General features: G+C 42.8%; 1 protein-coding gene across 4 annotated transcripts in view; it reads right to left on the bottom strand.

Moving 5' to 3' along the window:
• WDFY2 (WD repeat and FYVE domain containing 2) overlaps nt 1-24,978 on the bottom strand; it is a 256,083-nt gene that overhangs the window by 72,236 nt on the left and 158,869 nt on the right. For all 4 annotated transcript variants that reach the window (XM_020899618.2, XM_020899617.2, XM_020899620.2 and 1 more), the window contains exon 3: nt 22,566-22,639. In XM_020899618.2, coding sequence (XP_020755277.1) covers nt 22,566-22,639 — 74 coding nt within the window. The remainder of the gene's footprint in view (nt 1-22,565; nt 22,640-24,978) is intronic.

The following is a 24,978-nucleotide window of genomic DNA, read 5'->3' as shown; positions in this document are numbered from 1 at the left end:
TTCTAGCTATTGTAAAGACTGCTGCAATGCACAATGGGATACATGTGTTCTTTTCAGTTTTGGTTTCCTCAGGGTGTATGTCTAAGAGTGGGACTGTTGAGTCATATGGTGGTTTTATTCCTAGTTTTTTTAAGGAATCTCCATACTTACTGTCTTCCTTAGTGGCTGTAACAATTCCCACCAACAGTGCAAGAGCGTTCCCTTTTCTCCACACCCTCTCCAGCATTTATTGTTTCAAGACTTTGATGATGGCCATTATGACCAGTGTGACGTGATGTCTCATTGTGGTTTTGATTTGCATTTCTCTAATAATGAGCAATGTTGAGCATCTTTTCATGTGTTTGTTAGCCACCTGTATGTCTTCTTTGGAGAAATGTCTGTTTAGGTCTTTTTCCCACTTTTTGATTGGGTTGTTTGTTTTTCTGGTATTGAGTTGTATGAGCTGCTTATATATTTTGGAAATTAATCCTTTGTCAGTTTCATTTGCTATTATTTTCTCCTATTCTGAGGACTGTCTTTTCACCTTGCTTATCGTTTCCTCTGCTGTGCAAAAGCTTCTAAGTTTAATCAGGTCCTACTCGTTTACTTTTGTTTTCATTTCCCTTACTCTAGGAGGTGGGTCACAGAGGACCTTGCTTTGATTTATGTCATCGAGTATTCTATGTTTTCCTCTAAGAGTTTTATAGTTTCTGGTCTTACATTTACGTCCTTAATCCATTTTGAGTTTATCTTTGTGTATGGTGTTAGGAAGTGTTCTAATTTCATTCTTTTATATGTGGCTGTCCAGTTTTCCCAGCACCATTTATTGAAGAGGATGTCTTTGCCCCAGTGTATATTTTTGCCTCTTTTGTCAAAAGTAAGGTACCCATGGGTGCATGGGTTTATTTCTGGGCTTTCTGTCTTATTCCATTGGTCTATATTTCTGTTTTTGTGCCAGTGCCATACTGTTCTGATGACTGTAGCTTTGTAGTATAATCTGAATCAGGAAGGTTGACTCCTCCAGCTCCATTCTTCTTTCTCATGACTGCTTTGGCTTTTCGGGGTATTTTGTGTTTCCATATGAACTGTGAAATTTTTTGTTCTAGTTCTGTGAAAAATGCCATTGGTAATCTGATAGGGATCGCATTGAATCTGTAGGTTGCATTTGGTAGCATAGTCATTTTCACAATATTTTTAAGATTTAAATGTATAGTTCAGTGGTGTAAAGTATATTCACACTGCTGCACAATGTAGCTCTAGAAATTTTTTCATCTTACAAAACTGAAACTCCATACCCATTAAACACTAATTTCCAGCTTTCCCCCAGTCCTTGGTAAGCATCTTTCTAGTTCTTGTTTTTATGATTTTGACTACTTTTGATAGTTGACATGAGGAGAAGCACACAGTAAGTGTCCCTTTGTGACTAGTTTATTTCACAAAGCAAAACGTACTTGAGGTTCATCAATGTTGTAGCATGGGTCAGAATTTCCTTTTTTAAAAAGCCTGAATAATATTCTATTATATGTATATGTGCTGTGTGTGCTAAGTTGCTTCAGTAGTGTCCGACTCTTTGCGACCCCATGGACCATAGACCATCAGGTACCTCTGTCCCTGGGATTCTCCAGGCAAGATACTGGAGTGGGTTGCCATGCCCTCCTCCAGGGGATCTTCCCCACCCAGGGATCAAACCCAGGTTTCCCACATTGCAGGCAAATTCTTTACCATCTGGAAGTCCCATTATATGTACATACCAATTTCTAAAAATTTAATCTGTCAAGAGACATCTGGGTTGCTTTCACCTCTTGGCTATTGTGAATAATGCTGCCATGAACATGGGGGTGTGAATTTCTCTTCCAGATCCTGCTTTGAATTATTTTAGGTATATATGCTCATAAGTGGGACTTCTGGATCCCAGAAGTGGGACTATGGTAATTCTATTTTTAATCTTTTAAGGAACCTCCACACATAAGAAGGTGATTGATTATAAATTCAGTGTTAGAAAACTCTTCACGACCCATATAGCTGCCTTCTTCTTTGTTATCTGGTTTCGTGATTAACAGTGTCTCCTTGTTCCCTTGACTACTAGGTGGTTCAGAATTAAATTCATGTCTTAATCATATAAACTGTGCTAGTCCTTGTAATCTGTACACTTGTACTTCTCTACTTTTCACTCAGGCTCTTTTGGTTTGCCAGTAAAGAAGAGGATTTACTGTAAAGAGACAAAGGCTGTAACGGGGAAGCACTAACCACTGAAGCCACACTTACCTCCTGTCTCTCTCTTGCAGGCTCAAAGCCTGTTATCTGCTTTTTTCCTCCAAGTGCAATCTACTATCCTTTCTCAACCAACCAGGCCCATTCAACAACTTAGCTTCTGTTCCTTCATAATTAGAGCTTGAATGTGGCCATCACAGCCCCTCTGGCCCCCTCTACTATGTGACCTTTCAGCTTCAACTTCACCCACTGACCTTCAGTTTCAAAGTCAAGGCAGGAAGCTGACCAGTCTAACTACCTTTTCTCTCTAGGACCCTAGCCAGCCCATATAAGGGCCCTACCCAGCCCATATAAGGGCCCTACCCAGCCTTTGGGCCAAGTATCCACTCTAGGAGGTCACTAGTCCATGAGATGAGGAGTGAACGAGTCTGTGTCATGGGGTTCTCATTCAGCCTCCCTCTACCAATGCATCTTGCTCTCTCTTTGGATTTGCTTTCAATATGTGCTTTATTTTTCCTTTCTGTCCAAGAACCCCAAAATTCAAAGATTCCCAGGTTCTCACTCATGGCTATCTCCACACTTTAGTCATCACTGGCCTGGAATTCGTATCTTAATTGTGTTTTTGTTTAATTAGCAGTTCTCCAACTTTCGGGTCTCTAGTTTCCTTTACTCTTAAAAATTATTGAGGACCCCCATGGGTTGAATCTATTGACAGTATCATACTTTTTTAAGATTTTTTGTTTATGTGGAATGCTTTTAAAGGCTTTATTGAAATTGTTACAATAATGCTTCTGTTATTTATGTTTTGGTTTTTTTGGCTCTGAGGCATGTGGGATCTTAGTTCCTCAACCAAGGATCAAACCCGCACCCCCTGCACTGGAAGGTGAAGTCTTAACCACTGGACCGCCAGGGAAGTCCCCCACAATAGAAATTAAAGTGGAGAAAACTGTAAACTATTAATTCATTAAAATAACAACATTAAATTTGTTACATTGCAATATAAATAACATTCTTTACAAAAATAATATATTGTGCAAAACAAAAAATTTAAGTGGAAAGAATGGCATTGTTTTCCATTTTTGCAAATCTCATTAACAGAAGATAGCTGGCTGTAGGTCTCTACTTTTGCATTCAATCTGCATGCTTGTTAGAAACTGAAAATAAAAAGGCGAATGGATCATCTTAGTATTATTATGAAAATACTGAATAGCTTTGACCTCACAGACCACAGTGAAGACAATGGGTTCAGTGACTGACTTGACTTTTGGTTTTGATTAACCTTCACTTTAGAATCTGTCAATCTGTCGAAAGAGTTGAGTTATTCCTTTTTGTTTTTAAATTACGAAAAGAGGCTTCACTGGCTACCAAGTGTTGGAACGTTCCCTTCACCTAGGAACTGGGAGGGCCAGAGTCTTTTTTCCCCTTCCATGAACTGCCTAATGGCCCTAATCTTTTTTCATCATGTGTATTTTGAGAAGCAGGGAGAAGGAATGCTTTAGCTGCAAACCCCCAGCTCTCAACTGTAAGAAACCCTTAGTCATATTTCTAAGAAGACTAACATGTCACATTACTAGGAAGCACTTGAAGCAAGAGAAAAGATAATTGGGGTTTGTATGGCAACAGCAGCTGTTAGCCTCTCTAGATTCAAAATATCACCTACAAAGAAACACATTTGGATTTACAAATTCTTTCGATAAATTCTCCTTCCAATACAGGCTTAGACACAAAACAGAATTTCAAGGTCTTCCCACACATAAACGCTACTCTCTCTCTAGGTTTGCCTGGGTGCTTGTTTACCTGTTACCACCTTTCTTTACTTCAATAATAAAATGTTTTTGTGCTTTCCCAGCCATAGTCCCCAAACACAGGGAGCAGGTAACCAGATCCAGTTGGTTTTTCAATAGTATCTCTCCCAAGAGGACAGAAGGGAGACAGCAAGTAAAAGAAAAAAGATACATAAGTTTGAATGCAACCACTTCCAAGGCTGCCTCTGGCAAATTTCAGAATTTTAAAGACAAATGCTTCTGGAAGTTATTCAATGAATGGGGAACATCCTGCTCAAGGCCAAAATCTGAAGCCAGAACATTGATGTATCACACAAAGAAAGTCTCTGAAGTATTCAGGGCCCCAATTACTGTTCACACATAGCGAAAACAACTGAACACCATAGACAACATCCACACCCCATAAAAATCCTGCTGTAATATTAACAGCAAATTACATGAGACCTGTTTACTTAAAGTCTAGTTGTTAATGCTGATTTTTTAAACAAAAAAAGAAAAGCTCAAAAATTTTGCCTAAGTTGTCCTGGACAAAAAAGTTGCCACTGAAATTGGAAATTACTTATGGCTGATGTCATGAAGTTTAGCCTAATAGCCAAGGCTGTCAACTATGGTTCCTCCTTATAAAAGCAGCTGGTGAAAGAGGTTTGAATCTCTGGTTGGTAGGTTTTGGATTTCTTGAAATTTTAGAATTTGTAAGGGTCCTAGAACAATGACTTATTCTTTAGATAGAGAAACAGAAGTCCAAAAGTACTAAGGGACTTATCCAAGGTCACAGGCATAATTGATTGCACAACCCAGGCTTGAAACTTGGGTCTATGCTAAATGTTAAATGCTAAAAAGTTTAAGTAGCTTTTTCAGGATTGAAATTCACAAATTTTTAGCCCTGAACACTATTCAAACCAATAAATATGCAGATAGCAAGCAATGAGCAAAAGTAGAAAGCAAACATTAGTTGCTGTTAACAATGCTATATGATACATAGGAGAGTTGAGAGTTAACGCTAAGAGTCACATTACAAGGAGAAAACAATTTTTTCCTTCTTTCTTTTCTTTTTGTTGTATCTATAATATGAGAAGATGGAGGTCTGCTAAACCTATTGTGGTCACTGTTCCACAGTATATGTAAATCACACCATCACGCTCTACACCTTAAACTTATGGAGTGACATATGTCAATTTTGCAGTAAAACCGGAAAAAAAAAAATTGGGTTGGCCAAAAAGTTCATTCAGGTTTTTCCATTACATCTTATGGGCAAACCTGAACGACTTTTTGGCCAACCCAATCCATATACAGTCAGTTTCAATAAACAAAAATGTTTAAAATGTGTAAGTTTTTAAATATTATCTTTGCAAACGACTGCATGAAAACTAATACTCTTTAATTTCAGATAAAAATTATCAAAATGTAAACTCAAGTTCATCTTTTCTTGAAATGAACGGAATTTCTGCTGTAAAAATAACAAAGACCAGCTTTTGAGGCCCTTATATAAATTACCTCAGGTAATCCTCACAACAACCCCATAGGGATGCATTATTCTTCCCAGTCCACAGTGAGTAAATTGAGGCTTATGTGAAGGGAACCAACTCATCCACCATTATTCAGCTAAAAGATGACAGGGCTGGAAGTCAGATGTGGTTTTCTCTGGGACCCAAGCTCGTGCCTCAGCCACCAGGAGGTCTGGCCCTGGCTATATGAAGGCAGTGAGTTAACAATGATTTTCCCCACAAATCCAGAGGGAGCTCCACCTGACAAAGGCAGGGAAGAGAATAAAACGCCAGCTTCCTCCATATCAGAGAGCTGGGAGACGGGGGAAACGAGGGCTTCTGTGTGGATGACTAGGTTATAAGAATGAAAGTGAAAAGAGCAAGGCCTTCTGGGTGAAAACACGGAGGAAATCAACCAGTCTGGTTTCGATTCATGTGAAAACTACTGCTGAGGTTCCAGTTCATTCCAGCTCTAGACTGGGTCCTGGAAACGGCAACAGACAGAACATGGCTCCTGCCTTCGCACAGCTGGGCTAAGGGAGGTCAAGAAAGCAAGGGAATCAGCACTTACTAAATATGTCCCACATACCAGGCAGGCACTTTTAGGAGCTATATAGATGTTGTCTCTTTTAATACATAATCATATTCTGAAACCTGCATGTGAACTAATAATTATCACATACATGCTGAAGTGGAAATTTGAACTAAATGCTAGGAAACTCTCAAGAAGAGCCTTTTGGGACTTCCCTGGTGGACCAGCAGTGAGGACTCCGAGTTTCCGCTGCAGGGGCCGTGGGTTCAACCCCTGTCAGGATGCTAAGATTCAGCATGCTGTGGTATGGCCAAAAACAAAACAAATAAACAACAGCAACAAAACCGAACAAATGAGGATGTGTATGTGTGGGCTTCCCTTGTGGCTGGGAGACCTGGGTTTGATCCCTGAGTTGGGAAGATCCCCTAGAGAAGGGAAAGGCTACCCACTCTAGTACTCTGGCCTGGAGAATTACACAGACTGTATAGCCCATGGGGTCACAAAGAGTCGGACACGACTGAGTGACTTTCACTTTCATGTGTGCCACAAGTCTTTTTTTTTAAGAGCCTTTTAACCTACCCTGGAGGTAGTGCAACCTGCTCAGAAGAATATGTTTGGGGCTTTAGGCTAACTCTTAAAGATGAGGGCAAGAGGTCAGCAAAGTGACCCCACGTACACGGGCAAGCAATAAGGCTGAAACCTGGGTAGAAGAGTTGTGATAGATGGGGCTGGAGAAGTGGGCAGGAATCAAGGAATTTGGATTTTATTCTTCCGGAAGTTATGGAGAGTTTACACCCAGAGGAGTGGCCTAATTAGACTAGAACTTTGGATATCTGATGACAGAGTAGCCAGAGGCTGCGCCAAGAGACAGGAGGACTGGTCTGGACTTTACTTCAAAAGTCCAAGCAAATGTTGCGGGAGACAGAAGCCTGCAAAGTCTTCCTGGGAAGAGACAAAGGGGGAATATGGAGGCGGCTCTGAGGTAGTGAGTCAGGCCAGGGAACTGGCTGCCCTCAGGTTTGAGAGGAAATGCAAATATATTACAGGGCTCCCTAGGTGGCGCTAGTGGTAAAGAACCTGCCTGCCAATGCAGGAGACATGAGACACAGGTTCGATTCCAGGGTCGGGAAGATCCTCTGGAGGAGGGCATGGCAGCCCACTCCAGTATTCTTGCCTGGAGAATCCCATGAGCAGAGGAGCCTGGCAGGCCCAAAAATAAATTGAGACCCCACAATATATGGGGTCTCAAAGAGCCGGCCGCAAATGAAGTGACTCAGAACACATGCACACAGATGCATTATAACGCAGTTTTGGCTGGGGCCACTTGTGTGTGTGTGTTAGTTGCTCAGTTGTGCCTGCCTCTTTGCCATCCTGTGGACTACAGCCTGCCACTACAAACGGCTACTTGATGATGCCATTTACTGAAGGGATACGGGAAAAGAGCATATATTGGAAAAAAGGAAGTATTTCTATTTAGAATATGCTAAATCAGAGGTGGCCTGAAGACCCCTAGGTAGGAATGCCAAATTGGCAGCTGGAGTCTGAGCTCAACCTCAGGAGGACAGAATGGGCTGCAGCCTTGAAAACTGCAGGTGTGGGATAATTAAGCTGTCAAGAAAAAGTAGGTAGCACAAGGTGGACCCCTGGGGAGCATCCGTATCTAAGTCTCTGCCAGAGAACGAAGAGCCAGTGAGGAAATCTGGAGAGAACTCAGGGCTTACTACATTTTAAACAGCCCACAAATTACCCAGCCACGCCACCAAATTGCAAGTACTATTCTGGCTCCTTTCTCTCCCATCCATGACAGACAAGCTCTGGCAGGAAGAACCTGCTGAATGGTTTTCACCACTCTCCGGCCCAGGACACAGGATGAGATGGCTGGATGGTATCACCGACTCAATGGACATGAGTTTCAGCAAACTCCAGGAGGTGGTGAAGGACAGGGAAGCCTGGCGTGCTGCAGTCCATGGGGTTCGCAGAGTCAGACACGACCTAGTGACCCAACAACAACCAGTCCTGGAAACTAGGTAGACCTGAGTGATTGCAACCGCTGGAGAAGCTGTGCGAATATGGGGCGCAGTCTTTCTGCAACTGTGTCTGCTGCTTCAATGAGCTGATGGTCTAATACCGATCATTTTCTTCCTACACCAAATGAGTATTTATAAACATGTAACCTTCACTGGTAATGGAGAGTAAGCAAAGTTACCACTCCTCCACCTGAAGGAGGTGAACATGGAGATGTGTGGATTGTGGCGCCTATGTTCAGGGTGCGGTACTGAAGGAGCTAAATAAACAGGGAGGGCCCCCACTCTGGAAACAAAAACCCCTCTGAGTTACCACCACTCTAGGCCAGTAGCATCCAGTCACAGTGAAACAAAGAAACACAAGCCCAGCAGTGAACACCAGCGCTGCGTCTCAGGGGCCGGGAAAGACCTAACGCTACTCCTCTCTGCTAACATAAGCTTCCAGCTGGTCAAGGGGCAGCCCGCTTCCGAGACTGTCCCTGATCGAACAGTAGGTGTTGTAACAGGTGACAGCAGTCAGCCACCGCAGGGACTGGAAAAGAATAATGGCTTCCTTCGCACACACTGGCTCCAGGGAGTTCTCAAGCTTTATAGCGAAGGAATAAATGTCATTTGGTGCTTAAAGGGGTATTTTTCATGACTCTCATGCTGTCAAGGTGCCTGGGAAGAATACCTTCAAAGGTGATGGACAGGAAATGCCATCTGAGCCCCTCTGGGCTTTGAACTTTGCCAACTCAGAGACAGTGATATGAGACCTGTGGTGCCAACTCAGAGACAGTGATATGAGAACTGTGGTTGGCATCTATAGTCTGTGTAAGAGAGAACTCAAAATAAAAAGTGGCAATACACTGGGCTACCCTGGTGATCCAGCGATTAAGACTCTGCCTGCCAACTTGGGACACAGGTTCGATCCCTGGTCTGAGGAGACCCCACATGCGTGCTGCAACTACTGAACCCACACTCTAGAGCTGCGCTCTGCAACAAGAGAAGCAACCCAATGAGAAGTCCATGCACTAAACTACAGAAAAGGCCCCAGCGCAAAACTAAACAAACGGCAAAACCATGTGCACACAGAGAAGGCGATTCTCGTACTCCAGACGGAAGTGGTTCAAAGGTTTGCGATATGAGACTGATTCCTAGTGCTGAAATAAACCGTGCAGGGCCACGGATGACTCTGAAAATCTTGGCCTATAAAATCCAGATTCCCAAATGAACAGAAAGTGACCGGATGGCTGGTCACCTCCCCTCCCGTCCTCTCCATCCACTGGAGGAAGGGTGACTCTTGGGACGAGAGAGTTGCTACAACCTCTCCAATCTTCAGTTACCTCTCAGAGCTCCACCTTCTCCTGAGGGTGATGAATGGTAGTAACGTGGATAATAAACTTTTTTTTTTTTATAGTATTTGACAGCCCGTGTTTTAGAAATCACTGGTGAATTACTGTCATGATGCAGCTAAGATGGAAGATGGGACCAGGAAGGAGTGGAAGCATCCTAAGGAATGTGCTGCCGTAAGACCCTTCCTCCCCTGGGAACTGGCCTGCTAAATCCACAGGATAGAGATTCTAACCAAAGCTTACTGGTTCCCATTAACTGAAGATGTTGCTGCGAGTGACAATGATGTCGATAAGGAGCATTCGAATACTGACAGGGACTTGATGCGTAGCGGCGCTGTCCCAAGAGTTCTATGTGTTTTGTCAGACAGTCCTCATCAGAACCCTGAAAAATGGATACAATTACTATCCCTACTTCACAGAGAAGGAGACTGAGGCACACAGAATAAAACAACTTGCCTATGGTGACCCAACTTACGGGTGCAGAGCTGAGACTTGACTCCAGCAGTCTGATTGCAGGGCCTGTGCTCTTAATCTCTGTACTGTCAACCTGATGGACTATACTAATTCATTCACTCACTCATTAATTCAGTCTGTAAATACATGCAGGCACTTCCCTGGTGGTCCAGTGGTTATGAATCCATCTTGCAACACAGGGGACACGGGTTTGACCCCTGGTTGGGGAACTAACATCCCACATGACTCAGAGCAACTAAGCCTGTGTGTTACAACTACAGAGACTGCGCTGCAATGAAAGATCCGAGTGCTGCAACTAAGACCCAACACAGCCAAATAAATAAAATAAATATTTAAAAATATATTTTTAAATATTACATGCAAAGCCCTTCCAATTCCCAGGCACTGTACTGAGTGTCAGGAACGTAACAGAGAGTCAAGTGGACACAGCTGCCGCCTTGCAGAGCTGATGCTGGACACATGCAATAGTCAGATAACCACAAGAGTGAGCATAAAACAGAAACTCCGACGGCTGCAAAGGAGGGGTGCTCAGTGCTACGAACACTCATAATCTGGGGACACGGGCTGCTGGAAGATCGGGGACAACACCCCCAAGGAAAGGAAAAGTGAGCTGAAATCTGGAGGATTAGAAGGTGAAGGGAGGAAGCAGCACAGCCCAGGCAGAGGCCCTGGGAAAGGAGGGGACAGGGTGTGCACGAGGACCCGAGAGGGGCGGAAACGGGGAGAAAGGGCACCGCGCAAAGTGTGGCTGCGGGGGGCAGGGCCAGGGCCAGCAGGCAGGTCATGGGAAGAATTCCGGCCGGGGTGCTAAGAGCAAGGGGAAGCCTGAGAGAGGTTTGACAGAGGGTATGTGGAGATAAAATGTGTATTCTGGAAAGATCCTTCTGGCTCCCATACGGAAAACAGGCTGGAGGAGGCAGAGCACATCTGGGATAGCCAATGCAGGGCTCCACGATGACAGGGTGGTGATGATGGTGGTGAGAGCAGGGAGCTGAGAGGTATTCAGGAGGCAAAAATTCACAAATAATGGGCTGGACAGAGTCAGAGAAGGGGAGAAAAGGAACTCCAGACAGCCCTGGCTCATGCACAGAGTTTATAGTCGCCTGGGGCTTCCCTGGTGGCTGGGTGGTAAAGAATCTGCCTGCAGTGTGGGAGACCTGGGTTTGGTCCCTGGGTTGGGTAGATCCCCTGGAGAAGGGAATGGCTCCCCGCTCTAGGATTTCTAACTGGAGAATTTCACGGACAGAGAAGCCTCACAGGCTTCATGGGGTCCATGGGGTCCATGGGGTCACAGAGAGTTGGACATGACTGAGCAACACACACATAGTCACTTAAATAGGGGACACTGGAAACACCAGGTGTGTGTGTAGTAAAACGAGTCTGATTTTGTTTTTGCTTTTTTAAATAAGCCTACTGAAACTTTAATTTTTAAAGAAAAAAAATTGGGAGGGGGGTCATGCCACACAGTCTGTGGGATCTTAGTTCTCCAACCAGGGATTGAACCCACACCCCCTGCAGTGGAAGCTCAGAATCTTCACACTGGACTGCCAAGGAAGTCCCAGGAGTCTGATTTTAGGCCTGGTGAATCTGAGGTTCCTCTGAGATATTCGACAGAAAATATTAAGAAGGAAGTTGGAATTTCAGGAAAAAAATGTCTGGATAGAGGTTAAAAGTTGGACTTTATGACCACATGGGCAGCAAATGCAGCCATGACAGGGGCAAGGCTGCCCAGAGAAGCAGGGGTCTCAGAGGGCAAATGCCGAGAAACCCCAACACTGAACCAAAGCTGTCCTGAGCTCAGAAACAGAGGAGAAAACAGCCAACAGGAGGAGAATCAGCAGGGTTCCGTATCGTGGGTAGACACAAAGAGCATTTCAGGAAGAAACAGTAGAGCAAAATGCTGCTGGGAGGTCAAACACAATGAGGACGTGAACTCGACCGTCAGGCAGACGCACATGGAGATCTTCTGTAACCACAGCCAGAGCTGTTTGGATTGACTGATGAGACTGGAGGCCAGACAGCTGTGATTTCAGTCAAGAGGGGTAGGGAGGAAATGTTGAGGGAGACTACAGACAAGTCTTGGGAGATGTTTGATAATAAGGAGAGAAGAGAGTTGTTCTTAAAACACAAACTTCGTTTTTAATAACAAGAAAGTTGAGCTTGAAAGCTAATGGGTAGGGTGGGGGGTGGGGTTCGTCCCTGGTGACTCAGTGGTAAAGAATCCTCCTGCCAATGCAGAAGACGCGAGTTCGATCCCTGGTCTGGGAAGATCCCACATCCCTGGGGACAGTGAAGCCCAGGCACCACAGCCACTGAAGCCCAAGTGCCAAGAGCTCGTGCTCCACAGCAAGAGAAGCCACTGCGGTGAAAAGCCCGAGCGCGGCAATTAGAGAGAAGCCCCCCGCTTACTGCCACAGGGAAGCCCGAGTGCGGCAACAAGACCCAGCACAGCCATAAATAAACTAAAAAAAGCAGCTAGTGGGAAGGATCCAGGCACAGGCAGAGATTATTATGGGATAATGGAAAGGATCCAGGCGGAGGGAGAGATTATTATGGAATAAGACAAAGGGAAAGTAACTGGAACATAATATACTCACCAATTCCTAGTCACTTCCTTTCTGAACCACAGATACACTGTTTGATGTGGCCAAGATAAGAAGATGACCACCTTCTAAAATAGTAAGGGACTTCCCTGGTGGTCCAGAGGCTAAGACTGCATGCTGCCAATGCAGGAGGCCCGCGTTGGATCCCTGGTCAGGGAATTAGACCCCACATGTCACAACTAAGAGCCCACATGCCACAACTAAGACCCGGCACAGCCAAATAAATATTTTTTAAAAAGTCATAATTTTTAAGTCATTTCTAAAAAACCTAAAATAAAATAGTAACATGGATATGGAGAGTTCCCTGGTGATCCAGTGGTGCTGTGGCCCAGGTTCAGAGAAGATCCTACAAGCTGAGCAGCACAGATAAATAAAGTTTTTTAAAATAAATAAAATAGTAATACAATGATCCTAATGAGGCCACCTTTTGTGGCAAATACCTCCTGTAGGGAGTATATAAATGATTTCAACCTACTCTATTGGATCTTCTTAGCACCTGATTTAAAATGCAGGGCAATCTGGGTACTCCTACGGGTATTCAGGCTACAGAATTGGTCTAAAAGTAGGATCAAGAGAACCCTCAAAAGCTCATAATTGTAATGGAGGTGCCACGAAAAAATCTGGGGCTAAAGAGTGCTCTTGGCATATGCATTCAGTACGACTAGACCACACTTTTAAGATAACATTCAAATACTGAACAAAGGAGAACTGAACTACCTATACAATGACTTAATAGGAAGAGATGGGCTTGTTCTTAAGAGATTCCAAGGTTTGTGACCCAAGTAAATACTCCCATCATTAGAGTTTTCTTTGACAAAACCACCTTCAGTGAATTATAATGTATGAATAAATAGTAAGCAACTAGCATGTCAGAACTGCTAAGTAGGAAGGAAGATTTATATGTGTGTGTGTATTTAATGATGATATTTAAATATTTATACATATTTAAGTTTATTATAACTTATTAGCACAAATTCAGAAAAGTATGGCTAGCTCGTTGTTTAGGGGCTAAGTCTTGTGACTCCTTTGCTCCTTTGTAGCCCGCCAGGCTCCTCTGTCCACGGGATTTCCCAGGCAAGAATACTGCAGTGGGTTGCCATTTCCTTCTCCAGGGGCTCTTCCAGACCCAGGAACTGAATCCAAGTCTCCTGCGTTGGCAGGCGGATTCTTCACCAGAGAGCCACTAGGGAAGCCCAAATGGCTACTTAACAGTCTACAAAAGGAACTCCTCACACCAGAAAGCCCAGGGTCATAGAATGATGAAACAACTCAGAAAAGATGGTCTTCTGTGGTAGAAACCATGCGAGAATGAGGGAATCATAAACTAGTGTAAGCTAGTGTAATCCTAAGCTATGTGAGAGTTTCAAATGAAACCCGGGAGATTACAGATCCACATGTCTCTGAACACAGCACCTCTTGAAACTTTCTCCAGATGGAGCCTCCACTGAGCTCCTGAGCAAGATGCTATTCATGCATGGAGTGCAAGGTGTCACACCAGCAATCCTGTGCATGCGTGTTAAGTCATGTCTGATTCTTTGTGACCACATGGCCTATAGTCTGCCAGGCTCCTCTGTCCATGGGATTCTCCAGGCAAGAATGCTGGAGGGGGTTGCCATGCCCTCCTCCAGGGGATCTTCCCAACCCAGTGATCGAACCCAGGTCTCTTATGTCTCCTGCATTGGCAGATGGATTCTTTACCTCCGGCACCACCTGGGAAGCTCCGAGAAGGCAGCGAAATTCCAGAAGTGACATCAATTCTTCTGTAAGTACAAACCCTGACATGCACCATGATGGTTGATAAGCTGAAACCAGTTGGCTGTAGCACTGTGGTGTCTGGGCTGATCAAGGTGAAGGTTTTCTGATGACTTTCCCACCAGCAGGAGTGGCCCGACTGTACACTAAGCCTGGGCACAGCTGAAGGGCTTTATACATGGGTTACTTGTCATCACTGCAGAACGTGACCTCACCCTTTGGGTTCACCCCTGGAGGCTTACTGTAACCTGTAGTGATAAACAACTCATCCATGACACCTTGTTAATTAAACACTCAAATTCTTTAAAAAGAATTATTTTAGCAATGATTAAATTCATGGAATAACACAAGCTTCCAATTCATTAGTGATCATCCTAGGGCAATTCACTGCAATCATGCTGTCCTAGTTGTGTGAAGATATTGGTTTGGTATGGTTAGAAGATTTGCCTGGGGGTCGAGGAGGTCCTAGTTCTGTCACGCTGTCTTGACATGTGACCCACCCAATATGTATCACTTAATCTAGGGGAAGAGCTTCCCTGGTGGCTCAGTAGTGAAGAATCTGCCTGCCAATGTAGAAGACTAAGAGACCCTGGTTCGATCCCTGGGTTGGGAAGATCCCCTGGAGCAGGAAATGGCAACCTGCTCCAGTATTCTTGCCTGGAAAATCCCACAGACAGAGGAGCCTGGTGAGGCTCAGGGGGTCACAAAGAGTCGGACAGAACTTAGTGACTAAACAACTACAATAATCTAGGGGAAGGTGGCATTAGATAGAAGAATTAAGGTTCCTTTCAATTTAATCTTTTCTGTCCCCCACAAGGATTCTGAATCATCCTCTTTTAATATCTTTCAGTTCAGTCACTCAGTTGTGTCCGACTCTTTCTGACCCCAAGGACTGCAGCACGCCAGGCTTCCCTGTCCATCACCAACTCCTAGAGCTTACTCAAACTCATGTCTAACGAGTCAGTGATGCCATCCAACCATCTCATCCTCTGTCGTTCCTGTCTCCTCCTGCCTTCAATCTTTCCCTGCATCAGGGTCTTTTCAAATGAGTCAGTTCTTCACATCAGGTGGCCAAAGTATTGGAGCTTCAGCATCAGTCCTTCCAAAGAATATTCAGGACTGATTTCCTTAGGATTGACTGGTTTGATCTTGCAGTCCAAGGGAGTCTCAAGAGTCTTCTCCAACACCACAGTTCAAAAGCATTAATTCTTCAGTGCTCAGCTTTCTTTAGAGTCCAGCTCTCACATCCATACATGACTACTGGAAAAATCATAGCTTTGACTAGACAGACCTTTGTTGGCAAAGTAATGTGTATGCTTTTTAATATGCTGTCTAAGTTGGTCATAGCTTTTCTTCCATGGAGCAAGCATCTTTTAATTTAATGGCTGCAGTCACCATCTGCAGTGATTTTGGAGCCCCAAAAAATAAAGTCAGCCACTGTTTCCACTGTTTCCCCATCTATTTGCCATGAAGTGATGGGACTGGATGCCATGATCTTAGTTTTCTGAATGTTGAGTTTTAAGTCAACTTTTTCACTCTTCTCTTTCACTTTCATCAAGAGGCTCTTTGGTTCTTTTTCACTTTCTGCCATAAGGGTGGTGTCCCCTGCATATCTGAGATTATTGATATTTTTCCTGGCAATCTTGATTCCAACTTGTGCTTCATCCAGGCCAGCATTTCTCATGATGTACTCTGCATAAAGTTCAATATGCAGGGTGACAATATACAGCCTTGATGTACTCCTTTCCCGATTTGGAATCAGTCCATTGTTCCATGTTCGGTTCTATCTGTTGCTTCTTGACCTGCATACAGATTTCTCAGGAGGCAGGTAAGGTGGTCTGGTATTTCCGTCTCTTTAAGAATTTTCCTTGGTTTGTTGTGATCCACACAGTCAAAGGCTTTGGTGTAGTCAATAAAGCAGAAGTAGATGTTTTTCTGGAATCCTCTTGCTTTTTGATGATCCAACGGATATTGGCAATTTGATCTCTGGTTCCTCTGCCTTTTCTAAATCCAGCTTGAACATTAATATCTTTAGATACCTCCAAAGGCATCATTTTGCATATTCACAAAATTGCTTCCTAAGCAACTGTTAGGACACAGTAAATAACATTAGGATATTACAGTGCTGCTGCTGCTGCTGCTAAGTCGCTTCAGTCGTGTCCGACTCTGTGCGACCCCATAGACAGCAGCCCACCAGGCTCCCCCGTCCCTGGGATTCTCCAGGTAAGAACACTGGAGTGGGTTGCCATTTCCTTCTTCAATGCATGAAAGTGAAAAGTGAAAGTGAAGTCGCTCAGTCGTGTCCAACTTGCAACCCCATAGATTGCAGCCTACCAGGCTCCTCCGTCCATGGGATTTTCCAGGCAACAGTACTGGAGTGGAGTGCCATTGCCTTCTCCAAGTAACATTATTGCCAGGTATACTGAGTTGAATACTGTCCTTCCAAAATTCATACCCACCTGGAACCTCAGAATACGACTTTATTTGGAACTAAGGTCTCTGCAGATATAATTAGTTAAAATGAGATAATACTGGATTAGGGTGGGCCCTCCATCCAATGACTTATAAGACGGTCATGTGAAGACACAGAGAGTAAGGTGATGTGAAGATGTCGGCAGGGGGACTTCCCTGGTGATCCAGTGGTTAAGACTCTGAGCTTCCAATGCAGGGGGCAAGGGTTTGACACCTGGTAAAGGAACTAAGATCCCACATGCTGCACTGCATGACCCAAACATAAAAAAAAAATAATAATTATTAAAAGTAACCCTTAATTAAAAAAATTAAAAAGATGCAGGCAGGGACTGGAGTGACACATCTACCAGGCAAGGAACTCCAAGGATCCAGCAGTCCCGCAGACTTTTGAACACACAATATTTCTATTTAGGTTTTTTAGTTGCTTGCTTCATGTATCTATCTTACCAATTTCAGGAAGCAGAGTATGGACAACAAATTCTTCTATACACCTGAACCTGTCATTTAAACACAAGATGCACTTATCGCGTCAACTGTTGAGAGTAATTTAACCCTTCTGGTTAAGTGCCCAACTTTGGCTGTAGCATCTTGAATGGCAGGAACGGCAATGCCTTCCCTCTTTCCTTCAACAGACCTTTCACAAAGTTTCCATAGTGGCCCAGGAAACAACATGGAAGCACGTGGTCTCTGCCTCCAGGCAGATGACAGTCAGGTGAAGGAACCAGACCCGTAACCAAATGAGGCAACAGGCAGGATGGAAAGCATTTAACAGAGGCAGGAATGGCTCCTGACCAGCAGTGTGGGGTGAGGACAAAGCCCAGGCTCCAAGGTGCACAGAGTCCCTAGCTCCACTAGGAGCTGTTTCCTGGCTAAGTGAGCCAGGGAAGCATGTGAACTCTCTAGGCCTTAGTCTTCTTATCCGGAAAATGTGAGTAATATTACCTACATCATAGAATTACTTTGAAGCTGGAATGAGGGAATACACGTAACGCAGAGTGCCTGATGGGGCTTCCCCAGTGGCTTAGCAGGTAAACAGTGTGCCTGCTATCCAGGCAGTGAGGTTCCATTCCTGGGTTGGAAAGATCCCCTTGAGGAGGAAACGGCAATCCACTCCAGAATTCTTGCCTGAAAAACCCTACAGACAGAGAAGCCTGGCGGGTTACAGTCCAAAGGGTCTCAAAGAGCCAGACACGACTGAACACGCAACACGCAGAGTGCCTGGTATGCAGTAATGCTCAATAAAGGTTTATTGTCTTTCCTTTTTCATTCCCTTGGACAAATGATATGAATTTGAACTATAATAACCACAAGAACTACCAAAACGGTAGCATCAAATCCATACATGGTCAATTTCACTTATTTTTATACAATAACCTCTATTCTGAATGCTCACCACTATACAGAGCAATCCCTTCCTCTCATCACAATCAAACTTCCTATAACACATATATGAAATTAATCTTCAAAGAACAGAGATTTTATAAACTTGGGGCCTTGCTCAAAAACTTTCCAGTGACTATTTATCTTGGCAAGATTTTAATAAAACTTTTGGCTCCCTAACAGTTTTGGGGTTTTTTTTTTTAAGTTTTTTCTGTCGTTGGTTTATCTATTTATTTGGCTGCACTGGGTCTTCCTTGCTGCGCACAGGCTTTTTCTAGTTGTGGCAATCAGGGCTACTCTCTAATTGCAGTGCTCTGTCTTCTCTTCGTGATGGCCTCTCTTAGTTCAGAGCATAGCTCAAGGGTGCTCAGGCTTAGTTGCCCTGAGGCATGTGGAATCTTCCCAGATCAGGAATCGAACTCATTTCCCCTGCATTGGCAGGATTCCTAACCACTGGATTACCATGGAACTCCCTCCCTAACAGTTTGCATGAAGAAGGGAAATATAAAGATGAGCATGAGTTTTTCCCCCTCCTGCCATTCATTGTGCCTAAAATACCTTTTCCTTCCTATCTTTATCAGTCTCCATGGAGCCACCCCAGACTGTTCTCCACTACTTTCTTCTGACCTCACTGGCTTGCCAACATCACATTTACCAGTGTAAATCCTGCTCTATTTTTTTAACTTTGTGTTATTAATATTTATTTCATAAGTTCACTTTTCATTCTGTCCCAAGCTGAACAAGCTCTTTGACATCAGAAGCCACATGTTAGAGCTGAGCAGAACGGTTTGCATACAGTTGATATTTACATATTTGTTGGCTGACTAGAATACATAAGGCATCATGACAGAAAAAAATTTTAAAGTCCTACTTCATCATGAATAGCCGTTAGCACAATCTGACGTTGACTTCTTTCAACATTAAAACAGAAGGCATTTCTGAAAACTCAAACGCAGGATGAATTAAATTACTGGCATAACTTCTTCCACTGTAGAAGTTAGTTTCATTGTGAAAATCATTTTGAATAGCAAGAGAACTGTTACAAATAAATATCTCAGAATTTAAGCAGGTACTTATTACAACCAGCTATATTAATATATACTATATATACTTAGTCAACAACTTACTTAACAAATGATTCACCAAGTCCCTAATTTGTACTACAAAGAATCACCTAGCTAAGATCCAATGGGAGAGATGGATAAAAGACTGGCCGGTTCCTTAGCAAACACTTTAATGGAGGAGACAGACTTGAAAACTTTTCACAAAACAGGTTAAAAAAGCCGTATGATATAACTAACCTACCGAGTATTGTGTGTGATAAATTTTAATTGGGAGGCCTCAGGAACCACTTGTCCAAGAAAAAAGGAAAAAAATAAAGAGAGAAAAGACGACATTTGAACAAACCTTGAGAGATAACTGGGACTGTAGACCAAGATGGCGGAAGGAGGTCTGGGCCACATGATCAGAAAGAACAAAAGCTATGGACATGAAAATAAACTACCTTCAGTTTTGCTTCATCATCTCAGTAGGTGATCTAACTTGCTACTTCAAGAGAAAAATAAAAGGTCATTCCTCTCTTATATCCCAAAATGGCCTCGTCTTTCCCTACCTTAAAAATTAAAAGTCTCCCCACTCTTCCCCAAACCTAAATTCTCCAAATTGTTCTGGACCCTCTAGGTGCTCATCTACTATCATATCTTGTTGTAGCACTCACCCTCTCTCTTACCCTCTCCTTTTGTGGCCAAACTTTTGAAAGAACGGTCTCTATTTGTGTCACCGCTACTTCATTTTCTTTAACTGTGTTTGCTCAGTTTTGGCTGTGCTCCGTCTTTGTCGCTGCTCGGGCTCTTCTTCAGCTGCGCTGAGTGGGAGCTGCTCTCTAGACGCGGGTGCAGGCTTCTCACCGAGGTGGCTTCTCCTGCTGCCGGGCACAGGCTCCAGGGCATGCGGGCTTCAGTAGCGCTCCCTGCCTCCAGAGCACTGGCTCAATAGTTGTGGCTCAGAGGCGTAGCTGCCCCGTAGCATGTGGGATTTTCCTGGCTCAGGGAGCAAATCTGTGTCTCCCCCTATATTAGCAGGCAGATTCTTTACCACTGAGCCACCAGGGAAGGCCTCTATTTCATTTTTAATACACTGCTCAGTTACACAAGGTTAACTGCCTCTTCAATCTCTTTTATGCAGCAAAATAAAGTGAAATAAGGATTTACTTTCTGTGTGTTAAAGCAAGTGAACCAATTGTATTTCTTCTAAAATATACTTGGTATATTTAGGAAACAGAAAATTTACGGTCTCTGAAAAGAATTTCTCATGTCCAGCAAGTAAATTATTCAATAGGTGAGATTCTGTAAGCATTTTTAGTGAAGAACCTCATATTGTAGTGATCAATGAAAATTCTGAATGTTAAACACCTTGTTCTCTCACTATATTGTTCCCTAATGCAGAGCTCTTTACAATTCTTCAGATGAAAACAGGTAGGGTATATAATTCATCCTCTTCAGCAATATACAAGAGAGAATTTTAAGGAAATTATTTCATTCAAGCCGGAGTCTTAATCTTTTTTAGAAGATCAAGTAAGATAAGATTTGGTATCTTGACACCAAGCTGACACACCTAGAGAACCATTTTAGTCCAGTTCCTCACTATGATCCAGTTTTCTGGCAATTTCATTTACTAAAGGAATAATGATACAACAAATAGCCAGAATGCTCCAGAACTTACTTTGCTCACCTGTCTTGCCTTCAAGGCCAAATTTATCAGCACCCATTAATCCCCAATACTGATTTCAAAAAATGCAAAGAATCGCTTATATGCTATACACACAGAGAAGGTTTTTCACAGATAGTGTCACACATACTATTGCATGAACTACTGGCAATAAATGGATCTCAGCTCATCTTTTGAGATTTTCTTTTGTGATGAAACTTCAGCTCACTGAACAATCCAATTATCTCTCCTTGCCTTTTAAAAGTAAATTTATACTGCACACACCACACTTGTTAAAAATGGCTCTCCTTAAAAAAAGACGACAATCTGTATCATGACCTTCACTTCCATCCTAAGAAACAGGGTCTACAGAACTCCCAAATGCATTAGATCTTACAGGACTTCTGTAAATATTTGTCAAAGGACTGACCGTTATGTGTAACAATATTGTTAAAATATTGTTAAAATATCCATAAAGATCACCCAACAAGTGTTTTCACTATAGATCAAATAGCAAATGTCAGGCTCTCGTCTTCAGACTCCAAAGCGGGACTGGGTCAAGACTAGAAAGGAAGACCCACATTCCATGTACCTAAATATATTAAAAGTTGTAAGTCAAGTTAAACTATTAGACATGGTCTCTTCCTCCAATCTAGACAAATATACCTTCAACCACCTGGAGGCACAGGTATAAAGTCAGAACTTTTAGACCCTCTGAAGTTCCCCGTGACAGCGTGCGACAGGAGAGGGCCAGCCCACGACCCTTTCCACTCCCAGTTCAACGACACCTTGAGGGGCCTTGCCCACCCATGCGGACCTCCTACCACCTCAAACCACTGCCCCTGAACCATCCTTCAGGCCAAGGGCACAGTTATTAGTTTTATCCTCCTCAGGACAGATCCAGGGAAAAGGACCATGGAGGCCCCAGAAGCAAGCCTTAAGCTCTATGGAGGCAGGAAATTTCCAGAATCAAGTACCCAGAGCATGGGGTGGGTGGAGAGAGGGCCGAGGCTGGACACAACCTCTGGCCCCTCATCCTTCATCCTGTGGGGAGGCGGGCCAGAGAGGGGTCCTCTAGTTCCCAGGTCCCAAAGCAGGGCCTCTCTTGCCCATGGGTAAAAACAATACTGGAGAATTTACCAGATCAGCCATTTCACCAGTTAATATACTAATTGTAAATAAATATGCAAAAAGAGGATTAAGTCGTAAAACCTGAAATTCTAATCTCTGATCACTTCAGTTCCCTCAATATCTATAACCAAAGGGTCTAACGTTTATCTGGATCAACTCAACAGACTAAATCTAGCTTCTGTGCTTTCTTACCAAATTTATACAAACAAACAGAATTCTATCCACATGTTAGAGGGCTGTAAGAAGACCCCAAAAGAAAGAAGGAGGTCAACATTCAGTACCAAAGTCAAGATCAGACTCGCAGGTCTAGGAGAGCATTTTCCTCATGTTCTGTCACTTATGTGGGGCCACATATGGCGCCATGCTCAACCATCTCATCAAAGCCGCCAGTATCACAGCTTGCTCTTGCCAACCCCCAGAACCAGAATCCCATGACCTTGTAATGCCCCTATCCTAATCACCGTGAAGGTGAACATGTATATCAAGCTGGATCTCATTGGCATTTGATACTGATGACATCTCTCCTTGCACCTTACCAGTATTTGCTGCACTGCAATTTCCACTTAACTTAGCAAGAAAATTAATTTGCTAATTTGAAAAAGAAAAAACACTAATAAATAATTTTCATCACAATACACATATAAATACTCCACAGGAGGGGAAGTATTTCAACTGGAAATCTTATTTATGGGTACTTACTGAGATTGTACCATTGTCTAGACCTATGGACAGTCTTCTTGTTTCCGGGTTAAAAGACATGCATGAACATGGAGCTGAAAGAAATGAACATGTTGATGAAATTAACAAAACGATGATGCTCATGGATTCAGGGGTGACTAACTAGCTCAAAGTGTGTGGCTACTTTTTTTCCCCCACTATTTCCTGACAAACAGTTCATGGAACTTCCGCTCACAAAAAATAAAATCAGTAATTTTACAACCAACCCCGAGTTTTTCAGTTATCCTTTTAATGACTATAACAAGTAAGATACTCAAACTGGACAGGTTCCTAGGGGCGTGGTCTTGGCTGTTCTGTCAATACCAGTCTAAATTTGCTCGAGTAGATTAACAACATTGTGCTGTTGTAAGCCTTCTGACACCAATCTCTCTCTTCCATGAAAACCCCATCTTTAATGGAAATAATCCAGTTTTTCTGAACTAGGGACACAAAAGAAAGATCTTATTCCCGCCCCCCTCCTTGCCCTGCACACAAAAGAACAGAAATCTATTTTTTAAAATTCAGAACTGATTTGTGGCATGTGGACTAACAGAAGTCTTTTACTGTCAGTATTCAAAGCAGATGTAGGAGGCTGCCAATGGGAAAAAGGCTTGGAGGCTTTGTCTCAATCTAAAAGAAAACCAGCTCAACACAGGGCTAGGCTCCAGAGAAAAGAAGTCAGGTGAGTCAGTTCACCCAGACCTGGACAGGGCCTCCCTACCGGGTGGGACTGACCCCCTCGCTACCCCCACGCCTGAGTGAAGGGAGCAGGCTTGGGAACCCCAAATTGCCAGGTCAGTTTCCAGTTCCCAGCTCTTTCTCTATGCTTATTGGTAAGAATGGGGGCCTTTTGACAACTTTATTTCATACCGAAACAGTGTTCAACAAAGCTCAACATAACTTATACTAATTTTTCTTTTCTTTTCTTTATTTATTTTGCCTATACCACATGGCATATGGGATCTTAGTACTCCAATCAGGGACCAAACCCACTTCCCCTCCACTAGAAGCTAAGAGTCTTAACCACTGGACTGCCATAGAAGTCTTCAACATAATTTTTCACAGTAGCCCTACAGGTCATGAACTACCCATCATCAAAATCACAATCAGCATCAAATATTTTTATTCATATTTTTAAGTTATAATTAGATGTCTTAACAAAGGTCACACAGGGTAAGAAAAAAAGCTGAAGGAGCCTCAAAGACAGATTTCAAACACCTTTAAACTATATATATAAAAAAACACACACACACTTCAAGTGCTGCTCTAACAGAACCACTTCATAAACACTTAGTAACATCTTTTTGATTCTCTATACAAGGGCCATGACCAACAACAAAAAAATCCTCTGAACTGCTAAAACTAGTTACTTTTTTCTAATTTTGAGACATGATACAGTTAATAAATAGAAATATATACCCCACCACCAAACTTTCACCAGTGTAGCAGAATATCTTCTTTTTGTTTAGCCACAAATTTAAGCTAGATTCCCAAAAGAACACTGCTGGGAAAAAAGCAGTCAAACAGTATTTAATGTACTGCCCTAAGAAAGCCAGTCTTACTCATCGTTGGCCTATAAACTCTGTTGGCAAAATCTCTACACACATGCTAAGATGCCAGGTCTCATAATCCCATAACATGTGTGCAAGATTAAAATTTAATGATTCCATGGAAAACTATCATGTTAGCTGAAAAAAGCAAAAGAAAAAATTATACTGATTATAGTACTACATAAAGGACACATACCTAAAAATATATATGGAAAAACTCAAAGCAGTTCTTATGTTTGAGTGACATGAGTATTTCTATAACATGGTCTTTACTTATTATTTTGCTATTCTTGTTAAAAATTTTAAATATCTAACAATTTATTATGATATAAGTAATTGTATATGAAGCAAAATTGGACTGCAGTCCAAGTGGCTACACATAATAAAGAAAAATCTCATCACTCAGCTGCCTCCCTGACCATATAAAAGTATTTCCTATGTGATTTACTGGAAAGTTCCTATCTGGTTATGTAATAATTAGAAAACCCACTGATCTCTGAATGCGATTTAAAATACTTTTTTTCACAATACTGCACAAGCTACCCTTAGATCAACACTGTTATTTCGTTATTCCTTATTTTACCCTCATTTACTAAATTTTTTGTCATTCTTCAACAAAAATTTAGAATGCTTACTATATTCAAGACATTTGATGCAATGACATAAAAGATATTATAGCTGTCATCACGGAATTGATAGATGACGACACCAACTATATATAGGAGCCATAATACAAAACTTGTCCCCAATGTCACCTCCTTGGTTCACATCACTTTATACTGATGGTAAGAAATGCCTTCAGACTGCAAAAGGAAAAAAACCTTTCCTAAATAAGTAAAAGAAGC

This window comes from Odocoileus virginianus, chromosome 8 (assembly GCF_023699985.2).
Source record: "Odocoileus virginianus isolate 20LAN1187 ecotype Illinois chromosome 8, Ovbor_1.2, whole genome shotgun sequence".
Lineage (NCBI taxonomy): Eukaryota > Metazoa > Chordata > Mammalia > Artiodactyla > Cervidae > Odocoileus > Odocoileus virginianus.
This window is presented reverse-complemented; position numbering and strand designations above follow the sequence as displayed.